Source organism: Antrostomus carolinensis, unplaced genomic scaffold (assembly GCF_000700745.2).
Source record: "Antrostomus carolinensis isolate BGI_N321 unplaced genomic scaffold, ASM70074v2 scaffold19044, whole genome shotgun sequence".
Classification (NCBI taxonomy): Eukaryota; Metazoa; Chordata; class Aves; order Caprimulgiformes; family Caprimulgidae; genus Antrostomus; species Antrostomus carolinensis.
In genome coordinates this window covers 10,723-22,583 of record NW_010313025.1, presented here as the reverse complement: position 1 = coordinate 22,583, position 11,861 = coordinate 10,723, and the positions used below count along the sequence as shown (strand labels likewise).

The 11,861-nt window shown below is 41.2% G+C and overlaps 1 protein-coding gene across 1 annotated transcript in view; it reads left to right on the top strand.

Moving 5' to 3' along the window:
• Window positions 1-11,520, top strand: part of LCMT1 (leucine carboxyl methyltransferase 1) — a gene marked incomplete at its 5' end in the record, with an annotated part of 18,071 nt that extends 6,551 nt beyond the window's left edge. The window contains 6 exons of the mRNA XM_010167215.1: window positions 4,582-4,684; window positions 6,397-6,517; window positions 7,289-7,390; window positions 7,722-7,813; window positions 9,856-9,953; window positions 10,885-11,520. Coding sequence (XP_010165517.1) covers window positions 4,582-4,684; window positions 6,397-6,517; window positions 7,289-7,390; window positions 7,722-7,813; window positions 9,856-9,953; window positions 10,885-10,907 — 539 coding nt within the window. The remainder of the gene's footprint in view (window positions 1-4,581; window positions 4,685-6,396; window positions 6,518-7,288; window positions 7,391-7,721; window positions 7,814-9,855; window positions 9,954-10,884) is intronic.
• Window positions 11,521-11,861: the final 341 nt, after the last annotated feature.

The window sequence follows — 11,861 nt, the reverse complement described above, 5'->3', positions numbered from 1 at the left end:
ATTTCTAAATGTGCTTGTGACCCAGTGCAGATGTCAGGGGTGTCGCTGTCTTGGTGATTTGCACACCTTGTGTTGGGGATGATCCTGCACTTGCAAGACAAACTGAATTTCTTTGTGTTTTGACACATACCCTGTTCTGATGTTGTAGTTAACAACCTCAGCAAGGCCAGTGCTGTATCGTGCCTGTGAGCTGGCAGAATAGGTTGTATGGGATGGATGGTAGTAAGGCTGCCAAAGATACCTTAGGATGAAAATCCCAGTGAAATCAGTTTGAGTCAATAGTATCCTGCATGCTGTCTCTTGGAAAACCTCCAGGAAATTGTTTCACTAATCTGAGGAGAGAGTAAGAAAAGAAAACTCTGAGCACACTGGGCTCTGTGTGCCTGTGATTCTGTAATGCTGCTTCAGCAGAGGGATTAAGGTAGCAAGTGCCTGAGGGCCACCGTAAAGCAGAGCGTTTACTTGCTGGCGATTTGTTTCTGTGAAGAAAAATGTTACTGCAGTGAAGTCAAAAGGCAACTAGAAGCAACTCCTGCTGCCATTCAGTTACTGTAATGATGCCTAAATTCTAACCACTTGTATTGTTACTTCTGTTGAAATTCATGAAAAATGTGCACAATGTGGTGTGATGGGAGCAAAACACTTTCTGTGCATTACGTGTGGGTAACAGGAGCGTGCGCCGAGGCTGAGAAGTCTGTGTTGGGGAGGTGGGCTGGGCTGGAGTGATGGGGGTCACTTTATTTCTCTCATTCCCTCTCCCCTCCCTTATATTTCTCAAATGAAATCTGAATCTGGTATTTCTCAAACCTTCATTTCAGACAAGTACCAGAGAGAGACTTTGTACAGAACTGAATATGCTGAGTGTGAGCACCACGAGAGCACTGTAAGGTAGCTCCGAACATCAATCGACTTTGCTAAAAACCAACGTGAAGTGCTGGCCTCTCAGTGGGAATTAGTGCTTGGAATGTGGGATGTTAAAGGGGTTGAGCTGCCAAATGTTGCTGGCTATGCCAGTATGAGGGCAGCTGGCCTGAGTCTCAGCAAGGTGGCTGTATTTATGTGAAAACCACCACCAACTCGTGTGTCAGTGCAGCGTGGGTGGTGGTCTCCAGCCAGGAGGGACGGCAGCAGCGCTTCTGGAGCCTCAGAGACCCGATGGAGAGCGCAGGGCTCTCCTCTGTGGGGAGGTCACGGTGACAGGCACCTCCAGAAGAGTGAGATTACAGTAAGGAAAAAAAAAAAAAGTAGGGTTTTTTTAACACCTAAAAATAAACTTCTTGTTCATAAGAAGAAGTCAGTGGAGACCATGTGACTGTGCTACCAAGCTAAAACTTTATTTTCCTTTCTCAGCTGCTCTGGAGATAGGCAGGGATTGTAAAATACATTTAACGCTGCTCAGTCAGGGTGGCAGCATATTTTCAAATTTTCATACTTAGATCATCAAACTCTGCAATAAAGTAAAATTGGTGCTAGACCATCAACTAGCAGTACATTGTTTTCTGGAGTGTTTATGGCTGTACTTTGACTTCTAGCCTCCAGGCTGGGAACAATGGCAATTCCAGCTATCGTGAGCTGCCGTGGCCTTGCAATGGCAGTGGCTGCTATCTAAGTGTGAGGTGTTGGAGCAGTTGTCAGTCTGATTTTAAAATCTTGAAGTTGTTTGCCTAGTTAAATATGATCTCTTCATCCCTTTGACTTTATATATAAAAGGGTTTTGTAATGCCATGTATAGGCCAAAGGTGGAAGCTAGCAGAAAACCATACAGGGAAGTTTGGAAGATGCTTAGCTTCAACTCTTTCCTCTTGCCTTTTTTTTCCCTTTTGCCTCTCTTTTGGCATTTTAAAACTGACTAGTGTAAATTTCATATTTTTCCCTAAGATTTCCTTCAAGGTAAAAGTATTGATCATAAATGTTGAAATATGTGAATTATGGAGATATTTAATGAGGTGCTTTCAGATATGTTTAAAATATAGAACTTTTAGCAATTGTATCAGCTTGTGTATAGTGTGCACACAGCTCTGCCTCAGTACGGTCTGTGGTTGTGTTTGCCAACAACCATCAATGGAGAGTCGAGGGAAGTTGGCAGGAAAATGTGTGGAGGAACAAGTACATTCTGTTTGAATGGACCAAAGAAGGAGAACCAAGCAGCCTGGATACTGGAAATGGAAATAAAGTGATTGATTGCATTTGGAGTAAAAGGCTTTTGAAGAGAGGGAGACAACCCATTCCACATCAGCTTTCTTGGCCTTTTAAAAGTTTCTGGTGCAAGAAGAGTCCTGTGTTAAGGCATTGTCCTGGTTTTGCTAGGATACTTGGCTTTAAGGTTTAAAGAATATTTCCATTGAAACTAATCACTCTTAAAGAAACTTGTAGTTTGGTGTTTGGTTTGTTTTTTTCCAGTAGTTACCTTCGAATAACCAGGCTGTGGCTGTATGGCTGTTTATTTTCAGTTGTCCACAGCCTACATCTCCAAAACTGCCTGCTGGGCTGCACAGCTCAGCACTGGGGATCTCCCGGGTTGCTTCCTGTGGTCATCCCCTGTCCCACCACCTCAAGGCATAGCAGAAATTCTATGGGGTTTGTTCCCGCCTATATAGGGTTATTAAAACCAATGTTTGTCATTCTGGCTGCTGAAATATGAACCATTTTGAAGGACAGTTTTCTCACCTGAAGTTTCAGAGGTTTTGCTCTTTCTTATTCTTCAGTGATAAAAATGTTTGAATCAACACGGCGTGAGCAAGAGACATTGACTTCCACCTCTGAAGTGTCTGTACTGCTTCTGTTAATGGCTCACTTCAAAATGTCTGTACTTATTTCTGGTTCTGATTAACATACCGGTATGTCCAAGTCCATGAAGCTGGACAAGAAGATTGCGTTAAGGTTGTACTAATTGTGGTGGCTGACGCTTGCTGTGCTGTATCTCTGGACAGCAAACCAACCGCTATAGAAATACATTCCTGTGTCTGGTGGGGTTTTTTGTGTGGCTTTTTGTGATGCCATTATCATGGCCTTGATATAATAACTTAAATAGAAGGGTGTGGGAAGTAGTAAAGCTATTACAGAACATGCACATGGAAAAAAGCCTTGACTCAAAATGTTGAATCATTTGCTGCACAAATCTTTTTTTCTTTTTTTTCTTTTTTTTTTTTTCTTTTTTCCCTCTGTAATTCTCTGCATGAACTGTTCTGGTTTCTCTATCTGTTCAGAAATCTTGCTGGAAAGAGAGCAATAGTCACTTGCTAGTGCCATTTTCAAACAGTTGGTCACTTGAAAACTAAACGGAGGTACATCTTCCACAGTGTTTGAAGCACTGTTTAATTTCATAAATTGCCTTTTTTTTTTTCCTCTCCTCCCCTGAAATGGAAACCCCCTTTTGTCCTGTCTCTTCAGCCACTTGGCATTTCTTTCTCTCCTCACCTGGCTCTTGACATCTGCTCCTGTATCCTTCAGGAGCAGTGTCTGTCTGTCTGCAGCAGGATCCCAAAAGGAGCTGTGCCAGAGCTCGCTGCTGCAGACTGGTACCGACTGGCTGTTACACGACCACTTGAAACTCTCACTCTGGGGTTTTTTCCCCACTGTTTAGCTTATTTTACTGCTTGCTCTGTCACACTCCTATGGTAAGAGGGGCAAATTATGTGCTGTTCTGTCCTGATGACTTCACTCGAGTAAAGCTAAAGCGCGAAAGAACCATCTGATACATCCCTGCAGATCTGGCGGTGGGTTTGACGCTGCGCTGGTGAAACCCTTTCTGCAGGGACCAGGCTCACCTAGTGGAATTGATTGCAGCTCGTTGTCAGAAGGACTGATAGCGAGATGCTCGTGGTGCTGCTGGCTTCCTTACAGCTTTGCTAGTGTGGCAAAGTCTCTTTTGTCTTTAGTGCGAGTTCCTCCTTCGTGTTGGAAAACATTTACAGGAGCTTGCTGCCTGTGGTGTCCTGGAGTGAATATTTGTTTCTCAGAATACCTTTTCTAATTTGACTCTACGTTTAAACACCATGGATAGATCATACAGAAATAATAATACCTAATAATATAGGCCCCCAAATCTGTGTCTAATACCATATATGTTATATAGCTATATGTATTGTTAATTTATATAACTGTATCTGTTGTTAATATTTGGAATGTTGTTACTCTTAACTTGGGTTTTTTTGGTTTTGTTTTTTTTTTCAGAAATTTATGTACTTTTTAAATGTCATTCCTTATGTACATACATTGGGTCATCTAAAAAGACTCCACAAACAAAAAACCAACCCCTGCCTTTAATCTTCACATTTTTCTTCTCTCTGCATTCCTTGAAACCATAGTAACGGATGGGATAACCTATCTGCATTAGAGTGGCTGCAGAGTGAAAGATTAGACTTGTTGCAGAGTCTGATGGTGATGTATCACTGTCTGTAAACCACAGCCATCAGATGTGAGGGAAGTGAATGTTTTAAACAGAAGAGTTTGCTGTTAATTATTAGGTATAACAGATCAAACTTTGACTTCAAATACGTATGTTCCCGTGTATTTATTTATTTATTTAGAATTTTAGCACTCCTATGTAACTGTTAGTCTCTCACAATTTTAAACTTGCAGATTCTCACAGCCTAGAGTCCAGTCGATATTCCATAGTAGGAGCAGATCTCCGATTCTCATCGGATCTGGAGGAAAAGCTAAAGAAACATAACCTGGATACACAGTAAGGTTATTTTTATTATTATTCCTATTATTTTGTTTGAGCTTGTGGAAGCATACTGGTGAGAGTAAAGTCAGGCTTGGGCATACAGCATCTGCATCCAGTGCTCATTATGCTATTTCCATGGTTACCTTTTCCTGAGCCCTTTGAGCAGAAGGAATTGTTCACACGCTTCATGCAGCCTCACTGAGCCGAGCAGGCTGGCGTTGCCCTGACTGCTTGGTAGTTCCAAGTCTGAAGCAAGGTTGTTCCATGTGTAGTCTGTTCTGCAAACTGCCTTTTTGTCCTTCCTGAGAAGATCAAACATTACAGAACTATTTGCTTCTTGCTCTTAAAACGCTGCGGGGAATGAAGCCTGGCTTTGTGTGAGTGTGTTTCTGGTGGCTGGTTCTCTCTGAGGTATATGATCCGTTTGCAGAAGTTCAAGCTCTCCTCGCAGGGCAGGCAGCTCTCACTCCTTCCCGCTTCCCCCCATCCCTTGCCCTGGAGGGATGAGTTCCCACAGCTGCCATTTTCTGCCTCAGAGTTCATACGAGTTTTACTTCATTAATTTAACCCTTTTAGAGATTTCTAAAAGGGTTACACCTTGCTTGAATTTGGTTGAAATTTAGTTAATAGAATCATAAGTTATTCAAAGGGAATTTCTAAACTAGAGATTTATCAACATATCATAAATTGCCTTGTTTTGTTTTTTTTTTTTTAAGAGTTGGTTCAGTTGCATTTAGTTTTAATGCTGAGTGATGGGCAGTACCACGATCAGTGAACATCTGCCACCCCTATCCTAATGGCTGGATGAGTCAGGATTTCTGGGAGCTTAGCTGATAAAATAAAGAGTAATTCTGTCAGTGTTAAATTATTTCAGAGTTTTATCTTTGTAATTATTTTCTACTGCCTCCACTTAAAACCCCTGTTGCTCCCTGGACCTTTTGGTAAAGTGATTGCCGTGAAGTCCTTGGAGAACTTAACTCCGGGAGCCAATATCTGGGATTTCATTGTTCAGGCGTTAGGCTTCTGGAGCGGACAGGATTTAAGTTTTTCGAGTGGATGATGGACATACCTTTCAAATTTAAGATATATAAATAGCGGCTATCTGGCTGGGTGGGAGAGAGCATATGGGTAAGCAGAATGCATCAAATTGCCATTTAAATCTTTACACTTCCATCTTCTGAAATCTCGCCTTGCTTGCCTACACTGCTGCTCCTCGTGGAATTTCTCCTACTTCTAGTGACTTTTCTTTTTCTTTTTCATTCTAGCAATTAAAAGAAAACTCCGTAATTCTGAGGCAATTTACTTGTGTAGATGTCTATTTTGGGGTTTTTTTGCGGATGGAGGGGGAACAGGCTACATGCAAACTGTAGATGTTGTTAGCTGGTAATATGCGAAGCTTGTTTTACCGATATTGAACAAATTTGGCTAATTAAAATTCTTACACTTTTTTTTTTTTAAAGAGAAAATTCTTTTCAATTTGTATTTTATTCCTAATTTTACTGATCTCTAAAAGAGTGTGGATTGTGTATGTAGGGTGCAGCTCTTGTGCAAAATGAATTTCGGTTCATGCTATCAGGTTGATGAAGTGATTTCATTCAGTCTTAAATGCCTAGTTCATAAAAAGTGGAGGTCTTTTAAGAATTTCTGGGGACGTGAAATTAATTGCTTGATAATAATTCTTTATTCTTCTTCTTTTGCTAGAAATAGGTCTCTTTTTTGTTTTAAAGGTTGCCAACACTTCTAGTAGCGGAGTGTGTGCTGGTTTACATGACACCGCAGCAATCTGCAAGTCTTCTAAAGTGGGCAGCAAGCACTTTTCCAGTGGCAATGTTTATAAACTATGAGCAGGTAAAACAAAAATGTAACTTTTAGACCTGTATTATTGTCATAAAAATTGCTCTCCAAAGTGGGAGTTCTGCTTGTAAAGAGAGGGCCATATCCTTTTGTACAGACAACAGTTTCTGCTGAATTTCTTTCGTCATGTTTTTTATTTTATAGATCTGTTAGCTCATTGTAAAGACCATACAGCTATTCAGAGAGACAATTTCTGAACTGTGTTGAAGCAAAATAACTGAGACTTAATCCATATATAGAGAAAACCGTAGAATATTGGTTTAGATAAAACAGAGGAAAAAGAAGTGATGCTGAATGTTGAATATGAGTGTATAACATTATATAATTACCTCTCTGTTCTCTGGCAAAGTGGAGCAAAAATCACATCAGCATGAACACAGCTTCTCTGTATGGAAGTAAAATGCTGCCTCGGGGGAACTAGGTGGCTCCAGGAATTAGTAACAGGATCTTCCAAGCTGTAAATCACTGCCAGAGAGCTGAACCGAGCTGCTGACAACTGAGAGCAGAGTCAGTTTTCGGTGCCCAGCACAGAGTCCCCGTGTTTGTAAGGCAGTAGCATTGTCACCGTAAAACTGGCACCCAGCTTGTGAACCTGAGGTTGTGGCAGTGGGAAATGAGACGTGGTGTCTATGGGAAACTTACTTTAATGTTATCCTGTACATTTTATGACATAGACAAATGAAGAGTTTAACCAAGTTACTGCTTTTCACTGCGATTACGTTCTTTTCGGAAGGGGGAACACTTTTGTCTCATTCTCTACCTGAGGTGAATATGATGGATCGGTTTGGACAGATCATGATTGAGAACTTGCAGAGACGACAGTGTAACCTGGCTGGAGTGGAAGTCTGCAGATCCTTAGACTCTCAGGTAAAAGGGGCACAGAGCTCCAGCTGTGTTTGATATCAAACTTAATTAATCTGTCTGCAAGTTCTGCCTCTGTGTGTGTGCTGTGAGGCTCAGAGCAGTGACCAAAGCAGGTTTTAGGTGGGACAGCTGCTACCTACTGAAACCATCTCCTGTCCATGTAGCCCATGGTCCTCTCTGCACGGAGGTTAGCAGCAGATGCTTAGGAAAGAGTATAAGAGCTCTTCAAAGAACAGGTCAAGCAGATGGCCTACAAAATCCTTAGGGGGAAAAACTGTTCTCTCATATTTTTCCTCGAGTCCTCTGAAAACTGTGCTGCTTGTTTATTTTGCAGAGGGAACGATTGCTGTTAAATGGCTGGGAAACTGCACGTGCCATTGATATGATGAAAGTGTACAGCTTTTTGCCACAGGCTGATGTCAAAAGGTATTACTGAGAGCTTGCTTGCGGCCAAAAGTCATCTTCAGATGCCATTTCCAAGGTAGTTCATGTCAGTGTGTAGTATGGGATCCCCTAGTATAACAGAGAGGAGGCTGTGTGCAGATGCTAGCTAGGCTGACAGAATGTGTCTGAGTCTGAAGCTCTGCAGAGCCTTAAGGATAATGCCTGGAGCAACATTAATGATCCAGAAGGTTATTGCTGCCAAAAATAGACTGGCAGTGGTAATAACTTATTTGGGTGTAATATAAAGCACCTCATGACAGAAATTTGCAGAATAAAAGATGCTACATAAATGCTGTGTTGAGGTTTTTACAGTACCTAAGATGTTTCTTGTGAACATCCAGCCTCCACAACACCAGATGGGTGGAGCAGAGTCCTAAAATACTACGTAAAATAAAAAGGCAGCCACTTTTCCTGTCCCCAAGAGAGGTGACATGCAGGTGTTGCTCCAGTCTTGTAGGCCTAGGTAAGATTACCCATCCATTTGCTTTTTTACTACAAGTAGGTGGAAAATGGCCAGTCCTGTTCTTGCCTCCCTTTTTCTTTGGCAGCATAATTAGGTAGTGAGCCAAGGCAGGGCAGTAATTTGGTGCTATGACCTATTGTGCTATGCAGGCAAAGAGTGAGAGAGAGGGAGAGGTGTGTCCAGCAGCGCCCTGTGACATCTCTCAGCACATGGATGCATCTTCCCTTCATATCACGTTCATGAGCTAGACTGTTAGGTCTATAGCTAGAGCTTGGTACATAGTGGGTATAACTAAAGGCTGTTATAACAGTCAGTAATCTGCATGAATTTTGTTAACTTTTTTTGAATTAAATAAAAGGTAAAAAGGGGAAAACTCTTTTTTAATGAGTAACTTCTTGGGTATATAATATGAAGTGTGAATTGCTGTGAGTCATTCATTAACTATAGTTTGAATTAGCTGAACAAGTTTCCTTGGTCAAAATGAGTACTCACATATGGGGATTTCTCAAACCATGGGATTGAACAGGTGAGACTGAAAATCAGAGGTTGTTTAAATAGGAACGATGACTGTGTGATTGTACCATATGGCACTTGTGGAGAGACATAGCTTGTATTTTTTTTTGCAGCATTTTTGACTACCTTAGATCTCTTCAGCTCCTTCCACTTGTTCCAAATGCCAGGAAATAGGTTACGTAAACTCTGTCCTTCAGTATTAACGAGGCAAATAATGCTGTCTATTTATAAAAACCTTTACAAAAGTGTTCTTCTGCAGCACTTACACATCTGTGAGTGTATTTAGGAACTTTTGCTCCTCAGCCTCTTTTGATCCTCTGTAGCAGACTTTCCAAATGCTTAGCATGGAAAATAAACACTCTGATATTCAAGTAATTTAGAGTGAGAGAGAGGAATGTGCCAGGTTAAACTTTTTAAAGCAAGCACAGCTTGGGAGAAGTTCTCCCATTTGTTTGGTGGAAGACATTAAAAGATCTTTTTTTAAGAATCCTAGGTAGGAACTGTTCTAGGAAAAAAAAAAGTCTCAGATCTTATATGTACCATTTGTTTTGTGCTTCATCATAAGCTCATGTGGGAGAGTTGTTGGAAGCTGCCCTGGAGTACCCATCACTCTACCAAGACATCATAATGGACTTGTTGGGATCGTCTGGAGAAAACTTATCTTCAACAGTTTGCTGTAATCCTTTGATAAAGATAAATCTCCTTCCATTAGGCTGTACTAGTGTGTCTGTTTAAATCCAGCAAGACCAGATACATGCAGTAAAAGGGGTTAGAAGAGAAATACTGGTATTTGGGAGAGGTTGCACAGATTAGTCCTGGAACATGAAATTGCAGGGATGAGAGGTTGAAAATGTCTTGTGACATACAGTGACAACAAGGGCTAGGAGTAGTGGGGGTGTCTTCATTGTGGACAGATACCTCTATTAATTTACTAGAAAAGTAACTGCGTGATTGGCCGTAGTTTTCACTCCTGTGGAGTGAGGAAGAGTGTATTAAAAACTGTACTGGGACTCCAGTTTGAATCACAATTTTTCTTTTATTCCTACAGAATAGAAGGACTTGAATTCCTAGACGAAAAGGAACTGTTTGAACAACTAATGCAGCACTACTGCATCTGCTGGGCTTCAAAGGACAGCAGTAATCTGGGTAATGTTCTCCAGTGTCTAGGAGGTGATCCCTTCACATTGAAATCTTACGTGGGAAGTCTGGGATGATACACACCAGATGTATGATAGAAGTGTCCTGTCACAGGAGTGGGGTCTGCTTCCCTGTCGTTGTTGGGGCTGTGAACACCTCCTAGGTGGTGTCTCCTGACTGTTTCTCCACAGGTTTTTGAGGGTTTGTATAGGCATCTGAATTGCCCCACAGGAAGCCTGTCCAGCACAGGGGAGTTAGAATTTTTACACCAAAAGATGCCGTATGGGTTACTTTAAATAACTGCTTGCTTTATACTATCAGTGCTAATTGAAAGGTTTACAAATCCTATGCATGTAAAATACCATATGGGCACATGGTATATGAAATCACAGTGTTCTGACAACATAAAAATAACTTTGTATTACTTAGCCTAAGCCTTCTTCTGCACTGTCCCCATTTACACCCATCTGAGACTTCAGTTTTCCATGCTCCTTTCTCCTGGGGGAGAAAATTCCCTCTGAAGTTAACACTTTTAAATGTTCCTTTTGTTTTAAAAATTCTGTCTCTCCTAGACTGGTATTTCTTTGAAAAAGAGTGAATTTACTTTCCTCAGCTTTCTCTCTTTAATGTCATGGGCAGACTTAGTTCATCAGCAGCCTCTGTGTTGTTTCTTCTGCCATGAATAACTTCAGTACTCCTTCAGATTGGCTTATTCAAATTAATTGCTGCATCACAATCAAAAAAGGGTTAAAAAAGTACAGATTGACTTGTTTTCTGATTTCTTTACCTCCCACCAAATCATTTACATTTAAGTTAAAAAAAAAAAAGTATTCTCAAAGCATCCTTCTTACTGTGTCTAACTGTCCTGATGATAGTGAAGTACAGGCAGTATGAGAATAAACACTTGTTTCTCCCCTCACCCCTCTTTCTTTTCAAACAGGTCTTGCAAACATCACATTCTAATGTATTTGCTGGAGCAAAGCCGTGGAGCCAGAAACCACAGCGACTGCCTTCGACTTGAGACAAGATCACAGAAACAGTGGGACTTTGCATGTGCCAGCTCCAGTCTGCGCACCTGTGTAAGCGGCACCAGTACGGGAAGCGGCGGGTGCTGCCGGTGTTGATGGTCCCGTTGGCTTTTGGTAGTTTTAATGAATTTTTTTTTGCCCGTGGTGAGCAGTTGGTATGAGGCAAGACTCAGCCTCCCATTCCCAGACACATAATGACAGACTTTCATACAAGATGCCAGTAATTCCTGTTTAAAAGCTTGCCTTCCTTAGTTTAAAACTGAAAGTAAAGTGTTCTTGGATTCTGTGATTCTCCTCTGTTGTCTCTCTGTGGATGTGTGAAATGTATTTGTGACAGGAAGCTGGAAAAACAATGCTGGTGAGCTGTGTTATTGGATATATCTGCACTGTGCACGGCTGATCATGAAGGTTCAATTTTGTTAATTTTCATACTGTTCAGGTTTAATTTTTATGAAGTGTCACCATGTTGGCTTTCTCCAGGCTTTACTGTTGCTACCAGGCTGTCACTGTACCAGGCATGTTCTTGCAGGGGAAGGGTGAAAGAAGGAGGAATGCCAGGATTCTTGTTCAGTGATGCACAAGAAGCTGGATGGTGTTATAGTAGGCTTTATTTGACTGGGAAGGGCTTAGCTTGGCAGTTCAGCACTGGGATGGTGAAGGTAAGAAAGGAAATTAATCTAAATTTGCACTGCTTCTGGTAGTATATTTACACCAGTTTCTTATTGTTCTTTGTTTCCCCTTAAAATAAACAAACAAAATCCCAACAGCAACAAAAGACCTTGCCCTGTTGTTTGAAATTGAATCCTGCAACCTTCCTACGAGAAAAATAATAAATGTTCAGTATTTATAATTTGACTAGTGTCTTACTCATTAGAAATTTCCTATTTAT